At 35.9% G+C, this 27,281-nt stretch overlaps 1 protein-coding gene across 1 annotated transcript in view; it reads left to right on the plus strand.

Annotated features, from left to right (window-relative positions):
* Positions 1 to 7,950: 7,950 nt before the first annotated feature.
* The window catches only part of LOC132030267 (uncharacterized), a 70,522-nt gene continuing 51,191 nt past the window's right edge, over positions 7,951 to 27,281 (plus strand). Inside the window, exons 1-21 of the mRNA XM_059419828.1 lie at positions 7,951 to 8,210; positions 15,910 to 16,013; positions 17,343 to 17,477; positions 17,560 to 17,610; positions 18,630 to 18,724; positions 18,790 to 18,907; positions 19,983 to 20,084; positions 20,161 to 20,349; positions 20,460 to 20,620; positions 20,992 to 21,162; positions 22,353 to 22,445; positions 22,545 to 22,866; positions 23,459 to 23,563; positions 23,638 to 23,733; positions 24,832 to 24,899; positions 25,274 to 25,394; positions 25,476 to 25,679; positions 25,790 to 25,993; positions 26,087 to 26,196; positions 26,618 to 26,711; positions 26,793 to 26,891. Of these exons, the coding sequence (XP_059275811.1) occupies positions 8,111 to 8,210; positions 15,910 to 16,013; positions 17,343 to 17,477; positions 17,560 to 17,610; positions 18,630 to 18,724; positions 18,790 to 18,907; positions 19,983 to 20,084; positions 20,161 to 20,349; positions 20,460 to 20,620; positions 20,992 to 21,162; positions 22,353 to 22,445; positions 22,545 to 22,866; positions 23,459 to 23,563; positions 23,638 to 23,733; positions 24,832 to 24,899; positions 25,274 to 25,394; positions 25,476 to 25,679; positions 25,790 to 25,993; positions 26,087 to 26,196; positions 26,618 to 26,711; positions 26,793 to 26,891 (2,742 nt within the window). The 5' untranslated portion in view covers positions 7,951 to 8,110. The remainder of the gene's footprint in view (positions 8,211 to 15,909; positions 16,014 to 17,342; positions 17,478 to 17,559; positions 17,611 to 18,629; positions 18,725 to 18,789; positions 18,908 to 19,982; positions 20,085 to 20,160; positions 20,350 to 20,459; positions 20,621 to 20,991; positions 21,163 to 22,352; positions 22,446 to 22,544; positions 22,867 to 23,458; positions 23,564 to 23,637; positions 23,734 to 24,831; positions 24,900 to 25,273; positions 25,395 to 25,475; positions 25,680 to 25,789; positions 25,994 to 26,086; positions 26,197 to 26,617; positions 26,712 to 26,792; positions 26,892 to 27,281) is intronic.

Below are 27,281 nucleotides of genomic sequence, written 5' to 3' on the forward strand. Positions count from 1 at the left end.
AGCTTCGCTGAGCCTATCTTTGCAGTTTAGACTTGCATTTCTCCATCGATTGATGAAATCGATAACTGGTTCGCCCTTCCTCTGGCGAGTGCTTGTAAGTTCGACCATGCTCACGGTACGCCTTGTGCTATAAAAGCGATTGAGGAACTCCTGCTCTAGTTGCTCCCAACTATCGATAGAATTAGGCTCAAGATCAGTGTACCAGTCAAAGGCATTCCCCTTGAGGGAGCGGACGAACTGCTTGACAAGATAGTCTCCATAAGTCCCAGCGTTGTTACATGTTTCAACAAAATGTGCAACATGTTGCTTTGGATTTCCCTTGCCTTCAAATTGTTGAAATTTGGGAGGTTGATAACCGGCGGGCATCTTGAAGCTATCAATTCTTGTAGTGTACGGCTTTGCCGTAAGTAAAAGAAGACTTGGCTAGCAACTTCGTACTTATCCTTGATAGTCCCTTCGATGAACTCCTTTAGTCGGTCAAGCGGAATCATCCCTTCAGAAGAAACTGGAATTTCCTTGGTAGGCGGTACTTGTTTTGCACGAGGTTCAGTCTCCTGTGCTTCTGGACCCTTCCCAGGTGCGTGGCTGGATTCTCCTTCCATTAATCCATCCATCTTGTCCATCAACTTCTCAATCCGAGCATCTTGATTTTGCACATGCTTGGCCAAGCCATCAATCACCTTTGCCAAGTTTGCTAGTGTCTCCTCCATCGATGAAGCGTTAGTTACCATTGCTTGCATGATTGTTGGGGATGTTGGAGAATAGCATGGATTATCGCATAAGTTGATCTTTGACTGGCCTACTTCATGTGGTGTGAGTGGAGAGGATCCGTCACTTGAAGTATCATCATCTTCCTTCATAGCAGAGTTCTTGGATCCAGAGAGATCAAGTAGAGCTAGAGTCTTCTTAATCTTTTCAGCAATGCTGCTTCCTTCCTCCGATGCATTAGTAGAGGATCTTGCTCCTTTTGGGGATGAAGATCCAAAAACAGGAGTTGTTGCGGACGACACTTGGAGTGCTTGTTGTCCCAACATGCTTGCTTTGCTCCTCGTAACTGGTCCAATGCTACCAAAGGTAATGTCGAGGATGCTTTCCACATCGATCGAGAGAACTTGGAGTCAGCAGCCTTGGAGGAAGTTGATTTGGAATAGAGCTTCTTTGAAGTCATTTAGATGTTCTAAAACTTTGATGATCGAAAAGTTGAGATGAGAGGTAGAGATTGTCCCACTGGGCGTGCCAAAATTTGTAGACAATAAAATTCGCGTCGAGAAAATAATAATCAAGACAGAAAAATATCGCAACAATCGTTGTATTTGATTTCAGAATATGAGTGTTACAATCTCTATGATTCCTCTGATTCGTCTTTTCAACAATAAATTCAAGGGCTTTTGAGCTTGATCTTGAACTTGATGGATTTGATCTTGACTTGTACTTGAATTCAAGGGCTTTTGAGCTTGATCTTGAATCTAATGATCGTGATCTTGAACTTGTGTTTGGATTCAAGGGCTTGAAGCTTGATCTTGAATCTTCGTCTTGAACTCTAGAACTTCTAGAGAAATACTTGAGTGCTTGAATGTTTTTTTAGCTTGTAGAGAAATCTGCAGCGTTTGATCCACGAGCTCTCTCTGGCTTCTTGTTAGAATTTCTGTCCTTTTTTCTAAATTATGAGACCCCTATTTATAGTTGTAGGATGGAGGAGTTGTGATAAGGACAAACTTCTTTTGACCAATCAGATTTAAGCTGACATGTCGATATTTGATTGGCGAAACATGTCACTTGTACACGTGGCACATCTTCATTGGCCTTTGATTTGACTAGGCATGCTGCATCATTTTGACACGTGGCATGATCCTATTGGCTCCTTCGTTTGACTTGGCGTGCCACGTCATTTGACACGTGGCACCAAATTTGGGCCTCTAGGAAGATGACATCTTGAGCTTAGCAAAGTGGGCTCATTATTTATAGCCCAATATTAATTAAGGACTAGCCCAACAAAATTGGACCATTAATTAAAAATCCATATTTATTGGACTTAAATAATTAATCCAATTATATTAATCCATAATATTTATTTGGACTAATATATCTTGAATTTAATTAGCGGCCCAGAATGGCTGGTTGTGCACTTCGGGCCAAAAAGTTATAGTTGGACACGTTACCCTCAGAGAAGTGCTGACAAAATTGGGCTTATATAAAAAGCCCAATCCACAATGAATTCAGCTTGCCATAGTGTTGATGAGCTTTTTTTTTTTGCGCGGAATGTTCTTCATTTGGGGTGGTTTTTAATTTTGGTCCTTCAAATCGGTGGTTTTTAAGTTTTACCCTTAGCTTAATATCCGAAATTGTGAGTTCGAACTCAACTCAGTAAAAAAAAAGTCGCAAGGCAGATGTTTGGATTCACAAGACAGAATTTTGTATAGGCAACATTCTGCCCTTCAAAACTCTGTCTTGTGAATTCAAACTCTACCTTGCAATTTTTTTTTTAATTTTTTACTGAGCGAGGGTTCGAACCCCAAACCAAGAGATTTTTATCGAAGGGCAAAAGTTAAAGACCACCAATTTGAGAGGCAAAAATTAAAGACCACCCCCAGCAAGACTCAAGTATGTGAAAGCATCGAATAACTACACTGTGTTGAGCCATTTTTTGAATAGTATACCTTTGATAATGGAAATAATTATTTAATATTAGATAGTTTGATAAGTTCATAATGCAATAGAGTTTCTTAATCCTAAAATATGCAAATATTTTATCATATTTTTAAAAGCTACTGTATGTTTTTTTAATAGATACATGACTCGAGTACTATAATTGATGTATCTTTTATTTATTTATTTATTATTATTATTATTATATTAATTATTTTTTACTTGGGGGTTTCTACATAAACCTAGGCAAACAAGATTCAATATTGTACGTCTATAAACTAAACGGATCTTCGCAATAGTCGAACAAAAATGGCAATTATTCTTTCTTGTGTAATTGAGTTTCGTAAAATAGATTCAACAATTATTCAACCGTATATTAAAAGGAATCAAATGAGAACTAACTTTTCAAACTTGTTTAGCGGGGGAATTCCAAAGTCTTGATGATACTGAAGATGTTAAAAAATTTATGAAAAAATTTAAAGGCCAGTTGGAAGAATCTTCTACTTTCGCAAAAGACAAAGAGAAAGAAAAAATGAGGTGATAAAAGGACCCAGTATTCAGCAATAACGCTAAAAAGAAAACGTCAACTTTCATAAAAATGTTTTTGCTTTAATAAAAGCAAAGTTTTTTCTTTTTTTCTTTCAATTATTGCACTAGTTTTTTTTTTTTTTTTTCCTTTCTTTCTTTCAATTATTGCACTTCCTTATTCAAATTTTCTAGATAGCTTTTTTATTTGTATTTTTCTTTTCAAAAAGCATCCGCATAATGGTGCTTTACTTTTTATCTTGTTGGCTACATGTCGGGCTACTGTACTGTTTTAATTTTGTCAGCTCGTTGTACTGATCCTATATAAAAGGATCATTCAATTAAGTAGAAAGTAGGTTTTAGAAACCACCTGCTCTATAGGTTTAGAAACCACCTGCTCTATCTTCGTAAAAAATATTCCCCGTATAATAAAAGTTTGCAGTTTACTACAATCTTTATCTTTTTTTTAGCACAACTTACAGTTTTAGGTAATTTTTCTTTTATTTCATTTTGTTTTAATTTTTAATCTTGAATTCATATTTATCTTAAATGATAGGCTAAATAACTCGTGCCGAACTATATCACACTAGACTACTAGATATTATGGTGAAAATGCTTTAATTAACTTGGATTCACCAAGAATGGTATTGAGGTCAGGCAGAGAATAACCCAAACAAATTTATCAAACCCAGGCGGTAGTCCTGTTTGTGTGCCTGCTGAGCCGAGGTGGCGTTTAGGGCTGTTTTGGACTTTTCTGGTTTGGGCAATATCCATGCCAGGATTATTGACCTATAAACGTCCCTCTGTTTTATTTACTATTCGTACTTAGTTTTCATGCATCGTAGGCCTCATTTCCTTAACTAACTCGGGAAAATGAGCTAAAAGGGCTCTTTGAGAGTGGAATGAAGAAAAGGGGATTTCTATTTCTTTTTCCTTTTCTTTTGTTATAAATATTTAATTAGGGGTTAATTATGAAGATTCCATGAAGAGATGAGGTTGAATTAAAATATTTGTAAACTTAGGTAAAAAATTAAAAGGGACTCTATCCCCCTAAGTTTTTTTAATTTACACAAACACTCCTAAGTTTTTTTAATTTACACAAAACCCCTAAGTTTTTTTTTAATTTACACAAAAACTCAAAAATAAAAACACTTTTACCAAAAAAAAAAAAAAAAAAAACTGTACGATTTCTCTTAAAAAATACGCAAGCAACTATTGGTTGCTTAAACAACTCCTTGTTGCTTATACAATAACCTTGTATCTCATTAAAACTAGGTAAACAACTAGTAGTTGTTTAAATAAATAAAGGTTGCTTATAATAAACAACACGAAGTTGTTTAAGCAACTCATTATTGCTTATACATGAACTCAATTGGAAATTAATTGATTGATCACAAATGAAAATTAACTAATATAAAAACCTTGTTTCTTGTAAAAACTAGTCATTTGATGAGTGATTAAATCCAACTTATTAATTTTATCATCAATTGATTGACTATACTAATAGTTTAAACAAAAATTTACCGATCCAAAGGATAATGGAATCAATGTTGTTTGATTATATGAATATTAGAACATCAACTTATTGCTTGATAACAATTAAATATCAAACGAGTCGTTCAATGAGTTATTAAACCCAACTTATTAATAATATCATAATTGATCGCAAAATTGATTGACTCTACTAATAGTTTAACAATAACTTACTGATCTAGTGATAATGGAATGAATGTTGTTTGATTATATGAATATTTGAACATCAACGTATTCACTTGATAACAATTAAATGTCAAACGAGTCGTCCAATGAGTGGTTAAACCCAACTTATTAATAATATCACAATTGATCGCAAAATTGATTGACTCAATTAAAAGATCAAAAACTTTTAACAAAACCCAAAAAGTTGCTTACAATAAACAACAAAAAGTTGTTTCGACAACTCCTAGTTGCTTACAACAGAACCCCAATTCTTGTGAAAACTTAGCAAACAATCGATTGTTGCTTAAGCAAATAGTAGTTATTTATGTTAAACAACACGAAGTTGTTTATGAAACTGTTGGTTGTTTACATTAGAACTTATCGAACGGTCATTGGATGTTCAATTGTTATCAAGTGAATACGTTGATGTTCAAATATTCATATAATCAAACAACATTGATTCCATTATCACTAGATTAGTAAGTTATTGTTAAACTATTGGTAGTCAGTAATTTTGCGATCAATTGTGATATTATTAATAAGTTGGGCTTAATCACCCATTGACGACTCGTTTGATATTTAATTGTTATCAAGTGAATACGTTGACGTTCAAATATTCATATAATCAAACAACATTGATTCCATTATCACTAGATCAATAAGTTATTGTTAAACTATTAGTAGAGTCAATCAATTTGCGTCAATTGTGATATTATTAATAAGTTGGGTTTAACCACTCATTGACGACTCGTTTGACATTTAATTGTTATCAAGTGAATACGTTGATGTTCAAATATTCATATAATCAAACAACATTCATTCCATTATCACTAGATCAGTAAGTTATTGTTAAACTATTAGTAGAGTCAATCAATTTTGCGATCAATTGTGATATTATTAATAAGTTGGGTTTAATAACTCATTGAACGACTCGTTTGATATTCAATTGTTATCAAGTCAATAAGTTGATGTTCTAATATTCATATAATCAAACAACATTGATTCCATTATCACTCGGATCGCAAATTTTTGTTTAAGCTATTAGTATAGTCAATTAATTGATGATAAAATTAATAAGTTGGATTTAATAACTCATCAAATGACTAGTTTTTACAAGAAACAAGGTTTTTATATTAGTTAATTTTCATTTGTGATCAATCAATTAATTTCCAATTGAGTTCATGTATAAGCAATAATGAGTTGCTTAAACAACTTCGTGTTGTTTATTATAAGCAACCTTTATTTATTTAAACAACTACTAGTTGTTTACCTAGTTTTAATGAGATACAAGGTTATTGTATAAGCAACAAGGAGTTGTTTAAGCAACCAATAGTTGCTAGCGTATTTTTTAAGAGAAAAACGTACGCTTTTTTTTTTTTTTTTTTTTTGTTGGTAAAAAGTGCTTTTATTTTTGGGTTTTTGTGTAAATTAAAAAAACTTAAGGGTTTTGTGTAAATTAAAAAACTTAGAATTTTTGTGTAAATTAAAAAAACTTAGAGGGATAGAGTCCCTTTTACCTAATTTTTAAAACTTGAGTCCTAAATTCTTAAATAAGTAACTCGAAAGTCTCTTTTAATAAAATGCCCCAACTAACTGTAGAACAAAATTTTGCCTTTATAGTTTGGTGCTTGGAGCTTTAGCAGTGCTTTCCATACAGTTTTAGCAGTCAACTGCTGTTATATTTTTTATTTCTTAGCGTCAAATGACAGGCAAAGTGTCACAATTCTCATCCCTCAAATTCAATCTGATACATTGACACCCTTCATTTAATTGAATTGGCATGAATATATCAATAAAATAATATGATCTACGCTAATTTAACTTGCATTAACAGATTATTTAAATAGATAATTTAAGAATTTGATGTGTAATCGATGAAATGTATGAAAATGATATAAGGCTTATTTTATATTTTATTGAGGCTAAAAGTGAATGAACGAAATTGACTTGTCTTAAAAATTAAAGATTAAACAATATTAATCTCGACTTCAAGTCAAGGACTAAAATCTAAGTTTAGTTTAGTCAACTGACCAAATTGAGATTCCAAAACGAAAAATTAATGCCAACACGTGAGTACCACGTGATGAGCCTAAATTAAGTCGGCAAGATATTAGTTGCTCCACGTGTAGATATTAAAAAATTTAATAAAATAAAAGAAATATCCTAAAACGAAAAACCTCCTCCTCGTCACTTTGCGTTAAGCTTAATAAATTAAGAAAATGACATACAGAGGGTCCCTTATGTTCGATCGTAGATTCAAAATTGTCCCTTAAGTATGAACTTAACAGTTTTGATCTTTTAAATTTGTCAAAACTTAACACTTTTAGTATCCATAAAATATTTACCGAAATTTGTTGGTTAGATTGACGGAAATAATGTAAAAAAGACTTAACTATAAACACCAAGAAAATTTCATCAAATTTTAAAATATGCAACACAAAAAATTATACTAAAAAATAATATAAATTACACCTCAAAAAGATACATCAAGCTCTAAAAATAAACCAAGAATATCAAAGGCTACAAAAATTTTACTCTCTCCGTCCCAAAAAGATTAAGACTTTTCGTTTTTCGAGAGTTAAACAAGTTGTTCTTTGACCGTAATTTTTTATACGTCTTTTAAATATTTTAAATTATTAATTATAGTGACTTATAGTACTTTTTACGTAGTCTTCAAATATGTAAATTTTATTTCAAAAAAATAAAAGATTCTATGTTAAATCACACGGTCAAAATTTAAAAAATTGACTTTCGAAAAGTGAAAAATGCCAATTTTTTTGGGCAGAGGAAGTATTTCTAAATGTGAGTTCACGGTGATTTTCATTTTTACCACAGTTCTTGTTCAATCTAACAGACAAAGTCCATTAAATATTTGATGAACACTAAAAATGTTAACGCTTAACAAAATTAAAGGACCAAAAATTGATAAGAGCATACTCGAAGGACTATTTCAGACCTACCATTAAACATAAGGGACCAGTTTTGTCATTTTATCACAAGAAATCTACAGAAACAAAAAAGAAAAAAAAAAGAAAAAAAAAAAGGAAAAGAAAAAAGACGTGCGAGATTCTTCCAGGTTCCAATTCTCTTTTCGCTATGGGAAACTTACTCAACACTTCAATTTTTTGCAATCAATTTCATTGTTTTCAAACTTATAAATAGAAAAAACTTGAAGAAACTCACAGTCAATAGTATTAGATATTTTGAAGGAAGAAGAAGGAAAAGTGATCAGTACGCAAAAATGGTGTTGGAAGATCAAGTAGTGTACTTGTTACAGAGGTATTTAGGGAACTATGTTAGAGGACTCAATAAAGAAGCTCTCAAACTCAGTGTTTGGCAAGGTATCGCTCTAATTCCCTAATTAAATTCCAAATTTACTGAATTGATGATAACTACGAGCTTTTAATGTTATTCTATTGCTAATTGTGTGATGAATTTGTGAAAAAAGTGCTTTCGATGGTGAAATTTTGGATTTTGTACTACTTTGCTGTCCTGCATTCACATCATAGGTTTATTTGAATGTTAAAATGTTAATTCCTCAATTAATGAATTGATTTTTGTTTTTTCTCTTTAAGCATGACTTTTATGTTGTCTTATTGCTAATTGTGTGAAGAAGTAGTGTAAGAAGTGGTTCCAATGGTATAATTTTGGATTTTGTGCTACTATGCTGTGGTTTATTGAATGTTAAAATGTTAATTCATCAATTAAATTCCAAATTTTCTGAATTGATGAATTTGTTTTTCTCTTTAATTACGAGCTGTTATGTTATTCTATTGCTAATTGAGTGTCAATGGTACAAGTTTGGATTTATACTACTTTGCTGTCTTGTATTCACATCATAGGTTTATTGACTGGTAAAATGTGAATTCCTTAATTAAATTCCTAATATTCTGAATTGATGATTTTTTTTTTCTCTTTAAGCACGCGCTTTTATGTTATTCTATTGCTAATTGTGTGATGAAGTTGTGCTAGAAGTGCTTCCAGTGGTATAATTTTGGATTTATACTACTTTGCTGTCCTGTATTCACATCATAGGTTCATTGAATGTTAAAATGTTAATTCCTCAATTAAATTCCCTTTTTTTTTTTTTTCTGAATTGATGATTTTGTTTTTCTCTTTAAGCATGACACTTTTATGTTATTCTATTGCTAATTGTGTGATGAATTAGCACAAGGAGTGGTTTCAATGGTATCATTTGGATTTGTACTACTTTGCTGTCCTGCATTCCCATCATAGGTTTATTGAATGTTAAAATGTTAATTCCTCAATTAAATTCCTAATTTCCTGAATTGATGATTGTTTTTTTCTCTTTAAGCATGACTTTTATGTTATTCTATTGCTAATTGTGTGATGAAGTTGTGCTGTCAGTGGTATTATTTGGATTTGTACTGCTTTGCTGTCCTGCATTCACACATCACAAGTTTATTTGGATGTTAAAATGTTTTAGGGATTGAGCTTTTTTGCCTGGTAGAATTTGATACTTTAGGCGTTTAATCAATGGCGAGTGTAGCAGACTGCTGCTGCTTTGTTGCCTGAAATCAGGCAGCCGTTAATAGCCGATTTCACCATAGTGATTCCGTTATGCTGAATGGGGGACGTTGGGGTTAGGAAACTCTAGCTAATCAACTGGGAGGACGTTACATCTGTAAGAAATGAGGGATCTTGGGGTGAAAGGTCTTCGAGTTTTCAACAAGGCCCTGTTAAAAAATGGCTATGGAGATTTTGGATGAGCAGGCGCCTTATGGAGCGAGGTGGAACTTCTTACGGGATTTGGCAACATGGGGTTAAGAAACTTCACTTAATCATCTGGTGTGGCATTAGGAATGGGAGGTCTTGGGCTGAAAGGTCTCTGAGTATTTAAAAAGGTAGGCTAATGATTATGGAATTTGGTATGGACGAGCACGGTCTTTGGAGAAAGACGATAGCGGAGAGGTATAGAATTGAAGAAGGGAAATGGAGGACTATAAACATCATACTTGCGTTTGTATGCACACTTTGAAAGAGTACTATGAAAGAATAGAAATTATCGGCGGCAAAATATTCAGGTAGGGGATGTAAACAGAATAAACTTTTAGAGTGAACAGAATAAACTTTTAGAGTGATTAATGTGGAGAGGAGACGTTGAGGTTCACATTGCCAAACTTTTACAATATCTCGAGTTGAAAAGTGATTACAGTAAGACAAAATCGAAAGATACAGGAGGGGGAAGCATTGTAACGTAAAATCAAAGTAAGAATTAGCAGAATTGATCACCAAAGCATTAATTGGCTTGCTCAAGATTATGTGAAGACAAATCAAAAGACAGTTGGCACTAAAGAGGACAAGAGTCCCAGACAGGGAAGAAAACAAAAAAGGAACAAACAATAGATTTCAAATTTGCGAAGCACGTAAGCATATTGTTAAGTTGTATGATTGATTTATCAAGGACCAAAGAAGCCACATGTCCAATGAAAGATAACCACAAGATCCTTGCCCAAAGGGCCACTTTAGCTCCTATTTTGTATTGAGATAAATGATATCAACTCAGAATATGTACAAGTTATGATGATTTATAAATAGTTACATATGTAGTTGCTTTTGTTCGATTTTTTTTTTTTTTTTTTTTTTTTTTTTTTGGGTATAATTTTTGAAACTGGTAACTGTATTCTATATCATTTGAGCAAAACAGTACGTAGGTTGTACTGAAACCATATTTACAAAAATACTCCAAGACTCTACTGTTTTAAGGCTATATTGAATCCAAAACATCAATAATAGTAACAGTATCATCTGAGTAGACACAAAGCAGTGAGATACAATTCAGCTTGACCTTCTGCACACCATTCTTTATGCTATCAAAACACCTAGAGTTTCTCTCCTTCCAGATTGTCCACCATATGCTGGCAGGGACAATTCTCCATCTGATTCTGTTCTTGGCCTGCAAGCCTGCTTCCTCCCAACTCTTTAAAGCCTCCGAGACCTTTCCAGGCATGGCCCAAGATATACCTTTAAGATTTAAGAATATTCTTCAGAGCTGTTGTAAACTTACAGTGAAGGAATAGATGATTTACTGTTTCTGCTGTTTCTCCACATAGGAAGCATCTAGAACACAAGGTATCCCCCTTTTCATCAGATTATCCCTTGTCAAGACTGCTTCTTTGGCTAAGAGACACACAAAACATGAAACTTTGTGTGGAATTTTAGTTCTCCAAATGTGCTTCCAAGGCCAATTAGTTATCTGTTGATTCGATTGATTCATCATCCTATATGCTGCACTAAGTTTAAAAACACCTTTGTTGTTCCCCAACCACCAAAAAACATCCTCCCCTACCTGAAGTCCATTGAATTGTTCCAGTGTATTGAAAAAATCAGCCACTCTTTGTATTTCCCAATCATTGATGTGTCTTCTGAAGGTGAAATTCCAGCCTTGAGGTGTCCACAACTCTGCAACAGTCCTTTGCTGATCCAGGACCATGCTGTAATATCTGGAAATAGACTCTCCAAATTACCAGCGTTATGCCATTTATCTTTCCAGAATCTGGTTTTGTTTCCATCAACTACTTTGATCTTGGAATTGTTCTTGACTTCATTCCATAAGGCTCTTATGGATCTCCAAAGACTGACCCCATATGGTGTGGTAACCTCCTTTGTCATCCAAGTATCCTCCTCATATTTTGCATTAATAACTTTCCTCCAAAATAGTTGATTTTCATTAGCATACTTCCATAACCACTTCATTCTGAGTGCTTTGCTTTGCATCTTCATATTCTTTATCCCCAGTCCCCCAATCTTCTTGCCAGAAATCACCACTTTCCACTTCACCAAATCGAATCCTTTCCTTTCTTTGTTCCCTTGCTACAAAAATTTCCTCCTGATGCTGTCCAACCTATTGATAATTCCTGTTGGAATCGGGAACAGAGACATCATGTATGTTGGAAGAGCATCAAGAACTGAGTTGATGAGGGGCACTCTACCACCCAAGGACAAATATTGACTCTTCCATCTGGCTAGCTTCTTCTCACATTTCTCAATGACATTGTTCCAGATATCTGTTGAATTTGATTTAGCTCCCAGAGGCATTCCCAAGTAGATAGTTGGCAGGGTACCAACTTCACCACCTAGAATTGCAGCCAACAGATCCATGTTTATAACTGCATTGATAGGATACAAAAAGCTTTGATATGCAGCTCAGAAGTCCCTTCAAATAATACCAAAATCATCCTTAGAAATTTTAATTGTTCTTCTTCAGCATCGCAAAAGATGAGAGTATCATCTGCATATTGGAGATGTGTCACCTCCAAACTTTCATTGCCAGCTCTAGCCACATCAAAACCATTGATCCATCCATTCACCTTGGGTGTCTTGATCATGTTGTTTAAACCTTCCATTGCAATCAGAAACGGGAAAGTTGATAATGGATTACCTTGCCTCAGACCTCTTTGTGCTTTGAAAAAACTTGCTGGAGAGCCATTAATCAAAACTGAAAAACTGACAGTGGATATACAAAATCTGAACCACTGAATCCACTTCTGCCCAAAACCCATCAACTCCAAGACCTTTAGTAAGTACTTCCAGTTTACATGATCATATGCTTTTTCTGTGTCTAACTTGCAAAGGATTCCCGGTTTCTTTTGTTTGAGCCTGGAGTCCACAGCTTCATTAGCAACCAGGACAACATCCATGATTTGTCTACTTTTAATGAAAGCCATCTGCTGAGAGTCCACAAGTTTTTCAATCACACCTTTCAATCTCTCAGTCAACACTTTGGAGAAGATTTTGTAAATGCTGCCTATCAAGCTGATAGGCTTGAAATCCCTTAGTTCCTTGGCACCTTTCATCTTGGGAATGAGGGCTATGAATGTTGCATTAAAGCTCTTCTCAAACACTGCTTGTTCATGAAAGTTATGTAAAGTATCCATGATGTCCTGCTTCAAAACTTCCCAACATTTGATGAAGAAACCCATGGTGAATCCCTCTGGCCCAGGAGCTTTATCAACTGCACACTATTTTAGGCACCTTGGCACTTCACTTTCTTCAAATCTGGCATGTAGAACCTTACTTTCCTCCTCTGTTATTGTAGGACAGTTTGTGAAATTACAAGCAGGCCTCCAATTTGTGTTTTCTGTTTATAACTTCTGATAGAAGTCAAATCACAAATTTTCGGGGTAAAAAGGGGGTATATCCTGCATAATGCAAAGAAGTACAGGAATCCCTTCAAATCAAATCACCAATTTTCGGGGTTTTTCAAATCAAATCAAATCACAAATTTTCGGGGTTTTTCAAAATTTAATACCAAGTCAAACCTAACCAAAGTATATATCGGTTTCGTTTGTCGATTTTGTCCGAATTTCTGTTTATTTCCTTTTTTTGTTTTCATCGAGCACCCCTAGCCGATACTTCAAGGCGAGAAGGAATGAGACATCTCTTTTAGGAAGCTCCGACATGCTTGAGAGTTGAATGTGTAGAATACTTCTTATGTATGGCTTTACACAGTTTCGGTGGGTGGTATGAATTGGAAAGACTCTCCATCAAAACACTTATGAATTGGAAAGAAACTCCATCAAAACACTTCTCTATCAGGTCCTATTATAGATAGTTCATTGTTGGTGGGAGCGGAGCCTCATGTGGAAGGATGTATGGAAATCTAGAAATAGAAAAAGAGTAGCTTTTTTGGTATGGTGTACCGCTTGGGGAGCTATCCCAACTGTAGACAGTCTGAGAAAAATAGGATATATGATTGTGAGCTGGTGTTGCATGTGCAAAACAAATGCGAGGAGGTGGATCACCTTCTATTGAATTGCGTGATTCAGAACTTTAGACCTCGATATTTACTACCGTCAAGACCTATTGGGTGTGTCTTAAATAATAGCAGGCTAGAGCTCGAGTGTTGTTGTAAGGAACGAAAAAAAAGCAATGGAGGAGAGTTCCACTTTGCACCTTTTGGGCTTTGTGGAGGGTTATAAATATGAGAACATTTGATGGACAAGTGGGTTCATTATTGAAGGTCAAGAGTTCTCTTTTATTTATTTTAACTTTTGCTGCAAGATGGAAATATTAACTTGTATAGATGGTTATGGTTTTGGGAGGCTTGGCGCATATAAACTTAATCGGTGAGCCACTTACCCTTGCTGTCAAGAGTTTGACACCAGATTGGTGTGATATCGATGAAATGCTGTCCAACTTAAAATATGTGTTTGCTTGAATAACTCTATTTTGCATTTACTGGCGAAAGTAAAGAGTTCATTCGTAATGAAAATAACGTCTTTAAGAAGCTGATAATGGATGTTCGAACTCCATTTATAATTAATATTAAGTACAGATGCATAATGAAAATAACATCTTTAAGAAGCTGATAATGGATGCTCGAACTCCATTTATAATTAATATTAAGTACAGATGCATCTCTTTACTTTATTTTGGTGTAACATGGCTATTCCCATATGACACAAAGGCCATAATAGACTTTTTGAGTTCATTACACTTCATGCAGTGTTACTTTCTCTGTATTTACCTCACAACGCTCTCTTGTTGCTGGTTATTACAAACCTGCATCTTACAATCAACCAAAAAAATTGTACAAATTCTAATAAGGGAAGCACCTAATAGATAGCCCTTTTTTAAAATCTTATTCAAGCAACTTTACCCTAACTCTTTTTTTCCTTGCTCTTGATAATTTATGTTTAATGCCTTAATGATGTCGAAAGACTAACGTTTAAGCCTATCCAGCTCAAATATTTTCTTTTTTTAAATATTGGTTTGGCAAGCTTATCGAGGACATGACCTTAGATAAAAGGGTTTGGAGGTCGCGAATTAGAGGAGAAGGTTAGTTGGTAGTTGAGGGTTCTCTCGCTTTATTGCAGGATAGGCTATGTGGTCGTATCCTAAGTTGTGGACTCTTCGTTTTTGATGCTGAACCCGACTCGACACTAGTCTGGGAGGGGTGCGGGATACGTCTCGGATTCGGTCAACCAACTTTGGATACTTTGACCGGAGTCCATGGACAGATTTTTGGGGGGGGGGGGGGTGAGATTTTGATGTCTCTAAACGAAAGATAAAACAGATTTAAGGCATGGGAAATGGCATACCTTCAATATCGTAGTCCTTTTGTCTCATATTCGCTACTTCATGTTTCAGGCCAAATAGTGCAAAACCAAGAGTTCAATGGGTCGCGTTCTAAGTTCGGACAATAGCTCTATTTTTATAATTTTGAATTTTCTTAGCCGAATCCGCGCACTTGTATCCATACCTGGATCCGCACCCCCGAGTCTTGAAATTTGGATTTTGCCGGATCCGACTCTCGGATCTGTACCCGTATTGGATACCCGCACCCGAGTCCGAGCAACTTAGGTCGTATCTATACCTACTTTCTTATCAGTAGGGTTAGCGCATTCACATAGTTTCTTGTTCTTCGTTTTTTGTTACCACCTGTGTTTCAGTTATCACATTATTTCGTTGTTACCGTTCTTTTCTGAATTTTATGTACTGCTTTCCATATCACATTATTTTTTTTTTGCTGTTACTGCTTTCATTTTCATATTCCCTTTTCAAACTACTTTGAAATGCTTTACTTGAGCTAAGGTCTATCAGAAACAACCTCTATATCTCTAAGACCTAGGGGTAAGGTCTGCGTACACTCTACCCTCCCCAGACCCCACCCGTGGGATTCCATTGGGTATGTTGTTGTTGATTTGGCAAGTTAGATGTATATTTAGAATTTCAGGTCTACAGGTATGAGTCCCAACTGCTTCGTTGAGACAATGGCTTCAGATTTTGTTTATTTTTTTTTTTTATTTGTTTTTTTTTGTTTTTGTTTTTGACTGTATACATTGGTTGAGCAAAATCACTGATGCAGGTGCACTCACTGCTCTGCATCACTGCTTTGAACATACATCCATATGAGTTCAGTTGTATGTCTTCTCTATAGTTTTTTGGGGATGCCACTGTATGTAAAGCAGTTGTTAAGAGTTTTCCTTGACAATATTCATGGCAGTTAAACATCTGCCTTTATGTATAAAATAAAAAATTTGCTTCGTTACTAACACATTGTGGTGTATGTGACAGGTGATGTGGAACTAGTTAATATGCAATTGAAACCAGAGGCTCTCAATGCATTGAAGTTACCTGTAAAAGTCAAGGCAGGATTTCTTGGATCTGTGAGACTCAAGGTTCTACCCCTAAGATCTGAATGCTGAATGACTTGTTTTGAAGTTTTGAGTACCTGAAAATGAACCGAGTATTTTGTTGTTCTTGGGTGTGGATGCTTTAGCTTATGACTTTAATATCTTGAACTCGAGGGCGCATTCATAATATTTTAAATCTTTTCTCGGTTGTAATTTTATCCCACTTTTGTGTGATCTTGGAAAGCAAGTGCACACATCACAGTAATTCATACAATGATGAGTCGGTATCATTATCTACAAGGAGGATTGATGATTACTAAGTACTGAAATTATCTCAACCCTGAGTTAAATGAAATTTGATCTGAATGAACAAACCTCATAACATCAATAAAGCAAGCTAAAACTGGGATTAGGTCACCCTTAGGAGGAACCTGGATCATATCTTTGCAAGATATTTCGTTGATAACCTTTATTACCTGCTTGCTTATTTAATGGCACAGTTTGGCTGTTCTAAAGTGCATTATTTATCTAAAAAGGCAAAAAGTAATCCTCCTGGGATGCTCCCCGGAACTTTTTCCAAGATAGCATTCTAGAGGTCGCTTCTGGGCTTCTAGGTCCTTTTTCAGGCGACATTCGATTACCGGAATACTCTTTTCATCTTTTCACAATACCTTCTTTCTACAATGGAAAATAGGTTGTATTTCAGATCTGGGGGTAAATCAACTGTATCACAGTGAACAAATCAGAATCAGAGTTTTGGTTTGATTGGGTGTGAAGTGCCAGACATTCCATCAGAAGGACCCTGAGGGAGGGTGCTCCACTATGGACCAGTCGGAGGTTGAGAGAAGTGTCAGAAAATATAGGGAAGATCTTTAAATCATGGAGGTGTAGAGCCTTGTGCCATTCTTTTTTTAATAATACTTTAACCATTCAAAGAAAAAGAGTTTTAGTGATTGTGAAACAAAAGTACATCTTTTCATAAAAATCAGATATTTTAAATGGGTTTTCAACTTGATTGATATGATTTTTACTTCTTAATTCCGCTTAATTTATACACACATACTTAATTTTTTTTTTTCCTCCATCAGTGTTCTTTTTATTAAAAGTCATGATTTAATTCTGCATTGCACTTAAAGCGTCACCAAACTTTGGTGCTTTGCTGAGGTGTTCACTTTGACTACCCTGGGTTGTTTGATGTAATTACAGTGTGTCGACCTGCCAGGGATTCTTATTATCTCTAAAGATCTCATTCCTTTTGCCTTGTCTCCTGACTTCTTATCATTTTCCATTTAACATTGGGACAGTTCTACGGGCCACTGTTTAATTAAGGAATTTATTGTCATTTACATGTCAGTAATTAGTTTATAATAACAGGTACCATGGAGCAGGCTTGGCCAGGATCCAGTTCTGGTTCACCTGGATCGTATTTTCTTATTAGCTGAGCCAGCAACCCAAGTTGAAGGATCTACCGAAGATGCTGTCCAAGAAGCTAAGAAGAGTAGAATACGAGTAAGGTTTTGTGTCTCAAGTAAAATATTTTGCATGTCAACAGGAAATGTTTGTTGATATTACCTTTTTCCCTTGCAACTAGGAAATGGAAACAAAGCTTCTGGAGAGTAAACGAATGCTACAGACAGAAATGGTATATTTCTCTGTCTTTTGTCAAATGCATAAAATTTTGATGTGTGTGTGTGTGTCAACTTGGATGCTCAGAATGATGGGTTCATTGGTTGCTTGTGTCAGTGGTGGACTGTTAATCTGATGCCAGCTTACTAACTTTGATTGCTGAACACTGTCTCTTGCTTTCGGATGTGAAACTTATGGCTCTAGTGAAATAACGATTTGTTTATTTCTTCTGTTGATGAAAGTGAGAAATCAGAGATACAGATAAGATGCTGTTGATTAGCTTGAGTAACTGCAGCATAACATAGTTGTTTTTAGTATTACCTGTGCGTCTAGATAGTGAAATTGAGAAGAGGCATTATAGTTTCTGTTGAGATATGATACAATTAAGTAAATAAATGTGTGCTCTCTCTAACAACTTAAGCTTTTAGATGAGATGGTCACACACTTCAAAATTTGTATCAGAGCAGACAGAGCAGGCAGAGGTCCTGGGTTTGAATCTCATTGCCATCCATTACTAAGAAGAATTTCTACGTGCTTTGCTCATGAAAAAGAATCAAGCACATATGTGAGGGGGCGTGTTTAGTATAATATAATTAAGTAAATAAATATGTGCTCTCTCTTACTGTTTAAGCTTTTAAATGAGATGATCACACACTTTAACAGTATCTTAAGAATGTGAATTGGTTTCAGTATTATCCATGCTTAGACTAGAAGTAATTAAGAAGTGGCACTACAGTTTCTGTAGAAAGTTCAAGGATTCTAATGTTAGCATCCACATCTTTAAATGAACTGAGTTTTGACATCACTGCTAAGATATTCCTGTTGCTTGTTGTGTGGGGCACTCGTATATGTTAAGTTCGATTGAGTTTTATCTTAAACATTTTAAAGGCATCCTCTTTGGTTCAGTTTATGACATAACCACGGATGGAAAAAAATGGAAATCATATATCTTGCATGGACTGGTGGTTTCACAGAATATTGTCCATAAGTAGCATCACTTTTAACCATTTTTCTTTTTTTGCCTTTCTTCTCAAGAATAAGTCCTGGATGGGGTCTCTCATCAACACAATAATTGGGAACTTGAAGCTTTCAGTTTCAAATATCCACATCAGATATGAAGATCTTGAGAGGTAAGGAGGTTCAACTGTTGATTTTTTTGAATTTGTGATGAAACTGACTAGCTTTCATCATGCAGCAATTCTGGCCACCCTTTTGCAGCTGGTATTACCTTAGAGAAACTATCCGCGATGACGGTAGATGATAGCGGAAATGAAGCCTTTGTGACTGGAAATGCATTGGATTTCATACAGAAGGTCCGTCTCTTTCGCGCTTTTAAGTTGATGAAAAGACATAAGTTCTTAACCACCCCTTTACCCAATGACCTTGCATAACGGTAGCGTTAATAATTACTTTAACGAAACCTCTTATTCAACTTCCCCACATATCTCGTTACTTCTCTAGTTTCGCCTTCGCTGTGTTCTGATTATAGCTGATTAGTTAGTGACTATAGGCGTGCAGAACTAGTGGTTCGCTGAATCAATTTTAGTATCTCTAGTACACTCTTGCCTCTGGTTGTAGCTTTTTGCGTAATCCTGTGTTATCAAAAGCGAAAAGCGCAAAAAAGCTCTAAGGTCAGCTGGGGCTTTAAGTGCAAAGCACAAATCAACTGTGGGCTTTAATGAAAAAAGGCGCAATGGTGCAAAACTACAAATATATATATATGTTTAATCCAAGACAAATAATAATGAGCATGAATTACAAATATATGGACAAAGAAACTATAAAAACATTACAATTACGTGAAATATCAATTTTCTAGTGTCATCTTTTCAAGAGAGGCTCATTTGCAATGAAAAGTATGTCTTAGAGCCTTGATAATGACACTAAAGCGCACATAAAGCGAGGCGAAGCACTCAACATGTTTTGAGCCTCGCTTCAGGGCTTAAGCGCGCCTTTGACAACACTGGCGCAATCATGTCTACAATGAAGAAAAGGGAACTGAGGAGCTTTCCTATTAAAAGAGGAGAAGAACCAGTTTCGGAATTGGAGTAAAAAGAATATCTTGTTACTGCCAACTTGCTGTGATTAATTCAGTATTATGTAGTGCCAATTGTGTATTATGTAAGTCTGCTCTAGGTCCTCATAGAGATAAAAATTAATCAAAAATGTAACTGTTATAGTTTTCTATTTTAAACCGAGATTCACCACTTCCACAAGTGTTTACTTACATGTTACATGTGAGCTGTCAAGTCCATATGTATTTTAATGCAACCTTTTTATCTTGTTTAGATTTTTATCTGTGCTAATTCCTTTCTATGTTTTCTTGATAAACTCAACTTCTGTTTTCTTCTTTCACGCTTTATATTGATTTGTTTTTTGACATGTTAGTCTGTAGAACTTGAACGGCTAGCTGTTTATTTCGATTCTGATATCACTCCCTGGCATATTGACAAACCATGGGCAGATTTGCTACCACAGGAGTGGGTCAAGGTACCTTTTGAATGTTTTAGTTGTTATTTTCTCTTTCTGATCTGTCCCTATTCCTGAACCTAGTTCAATTCCTCAGATTTTCAGATATGGAACGGAAAATGGCAAACCTGCTGATAGTCACATCAAAGAGCATTCTTACATTTTGCAACCAGTGACTGGGAAAGCTAAGTTCTCGAAACAGCGCCCTAATCCTTCACGTGATAATATGGAACCTCTGCAAAAGGCAGTTGTGGCTCTAGACGATGTGACTCTTTGTTTGTCAAAGGCTAGTCTTGCTAACTTTTCTTCTCTTTTTTATTTCTCATCCAATGTGGAATTGATTCTAGCTTGTTTTGGCTTTTCCTTTTTACTTACTTTGTTATGTTTGTTCTGTAGAATGGCTATAGGGATTTATTAAAGTTGGCCGAGAATTTTGCTGCCTTCAATCAACGGTTGAACTATGCTCATCTTCGTCCACATGTCTCGGTGAAATCTGATCCAAGGTCTTGGTGGAAGTATGCTTATCAAGCTTTATCTTTTCGGATAAAGAAGGCCAGGTATCTAACTAGTTTCTTAGGAATTAAGAGACTTGCCAAACTGTGGATTAATCCTCTTTACATTTTGATATTCTCACACCCCTCTTTGAGAAGGCTAAAGCCCAACTTAATAGGCCTAAACAAATGTGATGAAAGAGGAGTTAAAATGTTTCTACTTGTCCCCATAATGTACACATTTATCGTATTTACTCTATTTTATTTCAATTGTGCTAAAGTTATAGGACTCATAGGGAAAAATGTGATAGCTTTAGAAGATGTAATATCATTCCTTCTTATTTCCCTTATAAGTCGCGTACATGTATTTGTATATACGCACTTGGAGAAGATTTGGTTCTTTGTCTTTTAACTGATAATGCAATTGTTGTTTGTAGTGGGAAGTTGTCATGGGAGCAGGTCCTGCGGTATACAAGGCTGCGGAAGAAATATATCGCTCTGTATGCTTCATTGCTGAAATCTGATCCTGACCGGATAGTAATAGATGATAATAAAGATTTAGAAGAAATTGATCGCACGCTTGATGCTGAAATCATTCTTCAATGGAGGTAATTTGTGCTTCATGTTTTATATTATATCATGAACTGTTGGCTAATGGACTACATCAATTCAAAAGCAGTATCTTGGTGTACAACATTGTGGGGTTAGGTAGCTTTCTATTAGTCCTGACAACATTACCGGATACACTTTTGGTGAGCATATATTCTTAGTCAATCAATTTGTTAGGTGAACTCTGAGCAATCTCCCTCCTTCCCTGTTATTGTTTCTCTCTCTCTGTCTCTAGAAAGTTCTCAAGGTGCCAAAAAAAAAAAAAAAAAAAAAAATGGAGAAGAAAAAGGACACAGAACACCAAGGTTCATTGGATGTTGTTGATAGAGCTTATAAATTAATCAGAGTTCTCTAATGTCTATCTCAGTGCTTAGTTTGCTCGCTTTTGAATCATACCAGTTAGCTACCACTTCGGTTAAGGTTGTAGACTCCATGTATAATTTTGGACAAAGTGATCGCTTGAGCTAGCTATTGCCATTGTGTTAGGCTCAATATTCATTTTCTTAGTATGGTACTAGAGCCAACATTTGGTAAAGCCCATTTTCGTGCCAGATTAATGTTCATGCGTGGACTCCAAAAAATTCAGTTACACGAGGGAGGGTGTTTAGGAGTTTATAAGGGTATTAGGCTACTCCACTCGGTAGTTCTGAAGTTTTGGATTGGATATTCAGATTTTTCAGATGGTATTAGAGTTGGACCGATTCCTGATTTTGTATCAAATGTTGGGCCACCCATTATATGTTACTGCACGTTCCAGATGTTTAGCCAGGCGCGGGGGGTGGGGTGGGGGGTGGTATTGACATTTAGGCTCGTTCGATCTTTAGCAAACCTCACTACTTTTGCTAGCTTTATGGCTGATTTAGGTCCAAGGTGCATTTTCCTTAATAATACCTATCATATGTCTCTCATGTATCTTTAGCTTAGATTTGTTCTTTTGATTGGACTGGAACTTATTAATTGAGTTATTTTATTCTTTCATGATATGTCAAGTGTTTTGTAAAGCAACTCCTAGGTTTAAGAGCGTTCCAGAATGTTTTGCTTGTGTTTAATTGCGGAAATAATGGTTCATGCCATGAAGAACCATGACAACACTACGATGATGTTTATGCACAGAAGCTGTCCTGCCGGTGATTTATAAATTAGACAGATTTTTTATTAGAGAATGACCTTTATTTTTACTTTTCAACAGGATGCTGGCACACAAGTTTGTGGAGCAGTCAGTAGAGTCGGAATCTTACCTAAAAAAACAAAAGCCAACGAAATCTTGGTTTTCTTTTGGCTGGTTAATACTGGATCTTTATACCCCTTAGTTTCTGTACCGTGAAGTTCTTTTCTTTCGTTTTCTTCTGTGAAATCTCATGTGGTTTGACCAACTTCTCAGGTCCAACCAATCAGTTGAAGATGAAAGTGAGAATGCAGAGCTCACTGAGGAAGACTGGGAGAGGTTAAATAATATAATTGGGTATAAAGAAGGTGAAGAAGAACCACTGTTGGCAACTCATGACAGAAGAGATGTGCCACATACCACCTTGGAGGTTCACATGAAGCACAATGCCTCAAAGCTTAGTGATACTAGTAACTGCCTTGCTGATTTGTCATGCGATAACCTTGATTGTTATATAAAGCTTTATTCAGAAGCAAAGGTTTTTGACATAAAACTAGGATCATATCAGTTATGGTCTCCAAATGGCGTTCTTGCTGAGGTGAGAATCTTTACGTTCAATTGTAGAGTAGTGTTGTCAAAGGCGCGCTTAAGCTTTAAAGCGAGGCACGAATCATGTTGAGCGTTTCTCCTCACTTAGTTGGCATTTCAGTGTCGTTATCAAGGCTCTATTATATACTTTCCTTGCCAATGAGTGTAATCTTGAAGAGACTGACACTAAATATCGGATATTTAACTTTATCATTGTTTTTTTTTTTTTTTCAATTTCTTTGTCCATATATTTGTTATCATGCTTATAATCATTATTTTTGGACTACATATACATATTTGTATTTTTTCTCTATATTTGCGCCTTTGTTCAAGCCCACGATTTATTTTCACTTAAAGCCCTGACGGACCGTAGAGGTTTTTCGCCTTTGATTACACTGCTGTAGAGAGGTTGGGTAATCGGGGATATGTTCCGTTCTTTTCTTTCTGAAGATTCCTCTGGTATATGGTGAAAAGTTGATATCGTATAGCTTGCAAAATTTTGACCTTCTATTCTCTCTCTCTCTCTTTTTTTTTTTTTTGGGGGGGGGGGGGGGTTGGTGTAAAGTTAAGCAGCCTCATTTATGGTAATATTTTCTGCTCAGAGTGCAACTGTCAGTGAGTCCTTGGTTGCTGCATTTTGCTACAAGCCTTTCGATTCCAACTTTGACTGGAGTCTGGCGGCTAAAGCTTCTCCATGTTATGTGACTGTAAGCTTAAGTTTTTGTTTAAGTTCACCAGTTGCAACAGTTTGCTTTTCAACTGATCAATTATTTTTCCTTAGTATCTGAAGGATTCGATTGACCAAATTATCAACTTTTTTGAAAGTAATGCTGCCGTAAGTCAGACGATAGCTCTGGAAACAGCTGCTGCGGTACAGGTTAGCTTTAGTTTCTTAATTTGAGATCTCAATTTTGACATTTTTACTTTTCCTTTTCCATCTGTTCTGCTCACTCTTCATTGAATTGGTGTTTAGATCGCAGCGTGTTTCATGGTCATAAAACCATTTACTTATTAGACCGTTATCATTTCCCTGAAAATTTGCTTCTTAGGGAAGAGTGAGCATTTAATGTTCATTTGTTGCTTAGGGGACTTAGTGAGAGTAAAAGTAGTGTGCTCCACTTCATTTGGGATGAACCAGTAAGAATTTTCTTCTCGATAGTTCTTCTTTTTTTATCAAAAATATTTTAATGAAGGTGTGCTGGGGCCAATGTCGTTATGGGCGTTGTATATGTTTGAAAGTAATCACAATGAGAAGCTCAAAAAGGTAACCATGACATTTTCTTGTTCTATTTTCCCCTGAAACTGAACGATATGGTTATCGTAACCAAATGGCTTAACGGTCGAAGTGGGACAAAAACTATGAGAGACCAGGGTTCAAATCCAAGATAAGGCTAAAACCTAGGCAATTCTTTCACATTTGCCTAAATCTTGGTATTAGGTAGAGTTATTAATTACTTGTGCCGGTGGAAGATAGCAGGCGCTCAGTTGAATAGTCGAGGTTTACTCAAGTTGGTTTGATATGACCGTTACCAGAAAAAAGCTGAGAATAATATTGTATTAAAAAGGGTAAAAGAGAGGCCTTTGAATCTTAGTGGTATTGAAAACAGAATTGAAACTTCCATTGTAAACAGTTAGAAACAACCAAAAAGGCGAGGTAAACAGTTTGGGACAGGACGACTATTACCCTTAAGACGTTTCACATTTCACCTTTTTTTCAACTAGTGCAGTTGATACTTGTCTCATAGCTGTTTCTCACCACAACCTAGTAATATGTATATTAATATCTTTAAACTATTGAATTACTGAACACATGTAAGAGATTCTTAGTTTATGTATGTATCACTCTGGTGGAAGCAAAACGGCTTTTATATGGAAGCGGGCAGTCCCCATTCAAAAGGATTCTATCTAGTCTGGCTATTCCCAATTTTTAAATTGAAATTTATTGGTAGATGATGTGTAATATTCCTATTGTCAGATGACAATTGATGAAGTCAAACGAACAGCACAGCAACAAGTAAACAGAGCTCTGAAGGATCAATCCAGGTTAGTTACTTTTTTTATTCGTCAAGCTGGTATCTTGAAATTGTTGAGATTGCTAGTCCCTTCTATTGATTTGAGCAGTTTAAAAGAAAAATAGCTACGTGTCTCCATGAAAGTTCCGTAAATGTGATCCTGATGTAAAGCCTAGGTGGTTTTGGGGAGGGATAGTGTGCTGGGCAGGGATCAAGAGTTAAGGTTCGGTGATCTAGGCGTATCTCTCTATAACTTTGTCAGGTTTATCTATCTTTTGCAGTTTAATGTTGCAGCATTGTCAACCCTTGAATGGCCCAAACAAATCTAGTACCAGTAGATATTGACATGTTGCATTCTTTTACACCATCCACTAAAGATTAAAATTGATATCCGCTTTCTACCAGGTTCTTCCTGGATTTGAAAATTGCAGCTCCAAAAATTACCATTCCTACAGATTTCTGCCCAGATAGCACTCATTCAACTAAGCTGCTTCTTGACTTGGGAAATTTGGTGATTTCTACAAAGGTAAATCTTATGATTGTCCGAATCTATAGGACTATTTATCCGTAACTTGGCTAATGTGCTCTGTTTCTTTGATATGTGCAGGATGAATCTGAATTTGTTTCACCTGAAGAGATGAATATGTATGTTCAGTTTGATATTATCCTGAGTGATGTTTCTGCTTTCCTGGTTGATGGTGATTACTATTGGAGTCAAGATCCTACAAATGCAGTTGGTCCATCTAGGTCCAACTTTGTTGCTTGTTTGCCGGTTATTGACAAGTGTGCAGTGGTTCTAAAGCTTCAACAGGTGATTGCACATTTCTTCTGAACGTGATCTTACATTCACATAATATACCTTATTATGTTTTCGCAGCTTCTCCTTTGTTTACAATGCTTCTCATATTCCATATTTTCCAGATCCGACTAGAGAATCCTGCGTTTCCTTCGATGAGACTTGCAGTGCGTCTTCCTTCTTTGGGATTCCATTTTTCTCCTGCTCGGTATCATCGGTTGATGCAAGTTGCGAAGATATTTGAAGTCGAGGAAACAACTGATTCGGATGTTTATCATCCTTGGACGCAGGCTGATTTTGAGGGGTGGCTGTATCTTCTTACCTGGAAGGTTGCTTTTAGATTAGCATATCCAAGTTTTTCTGCTATTAATGTGTGCTGTAGTTGTACATTTCTGATAATAATTGTTTCTTTTATTCTGAAGGGTGTTGGTGGTAGGGAGGCTATATGGCAGCGGAGATACCTATGTATTGTTGGATCCTTTCTTTATATACTGGAAAATCCTGGCTCTAGATCTTACAAGCAGTATATCAGGTAAAAACTTCGGTCCATGTTTGGCATCACCTAGTCAATCAAGTTACAACAAAATACTGCAAAAGCAACGACGTAAAGGCTGGTCAAAATCCTTAATTTTGTTTTATTTTGGGTTGAGTGACCAACTGTATGGGGTTGAAGATCCCATGGGTGTTAGGTGGAGACTTTAATACGATAAGGCTCCCGGAGGAAGGAGTGGAGTGTAGAATGGTGTCTAGGACAATTTCAGAATATTGGGACTTTTATTATTGATTAAAAAAGGCTAAAGAAAATGAATAAAAAAAGCTGATGCCATGATTTTTTGTGGTCGTTTGTGTGAAGCCTATCTAGGTCGTTGATTGTAATTCATATTGGTCAGTCTACTCCATCTTTTATCTGTGCTTTGTATCCTTAACTTCATTGTAGTACTGTCCTATTGCAGCTTACGAGGGAAACAACTATCTCAAGTTCCTCCAAATGATGTTGGCAACGAACAACATGTGTTGGCTGTCCACAGTGCCGAACGAGCGAACAACGTACTGTTCAATAACTTAGGCTTCTTTTGGTTATATGCACGTTCTAGTTTCTGACCGACCTTACCTTATTGTCACATGTAGATTGTGGAAAAGGCAAATGCGCTAATATTACGTTGCGAATCTGAAGATTTAAAGAAGACATGGCAGAGTCACTTGCAGGGGGCCATCTATCGTGCATCGGTAGACCTTCTTGCTGTTTCTCATATGCTGATATGGAATAGATTGCTTATTGACATGCCAATAGTTAAGAGTCGTGAATTTGTGTTTCAAATGTTTTAGTCAGAAAACATCCTTATGTGGGTGCCTATGGCAAAATATGAATTGATGAATTGGAACTGCTATTAATAGTTGGTATAAAGGTGAAAATGTGGTAAGAGTGGTCAGCAGAATTCAATCTTGGAGACTAAAGTGTGAGTGACAAACCTGTTGCCTTGTTGTCTGCCTCAAAACTTGCAGGAGTCTCTCTCTCTCTCTCTCTCTCTCTCTCTTCTAATTCCTTTCCTCTGGATGATGTTAATAGACTGAGATCCTAACTATATGTAAACGGGATCAATTAAAAGCACTGGGAGA

This window comes from Lycium ferocissimum, chromosome 9, assembly GCF_029784015.1.
Source record: "Lycium ferocissimum isolate CSIRO_LF1 chromosome 9, AGI_CSIRO_Lferr_CH_V1, whole genome shotgun sequence".
Classification (NCBI taxonomy): Eukaryota; Viridiplantae; Streptophyta; class Magnoliopsida; order Solanales; family Solanaceae; genus Lycium; species Lycium ferocissimum.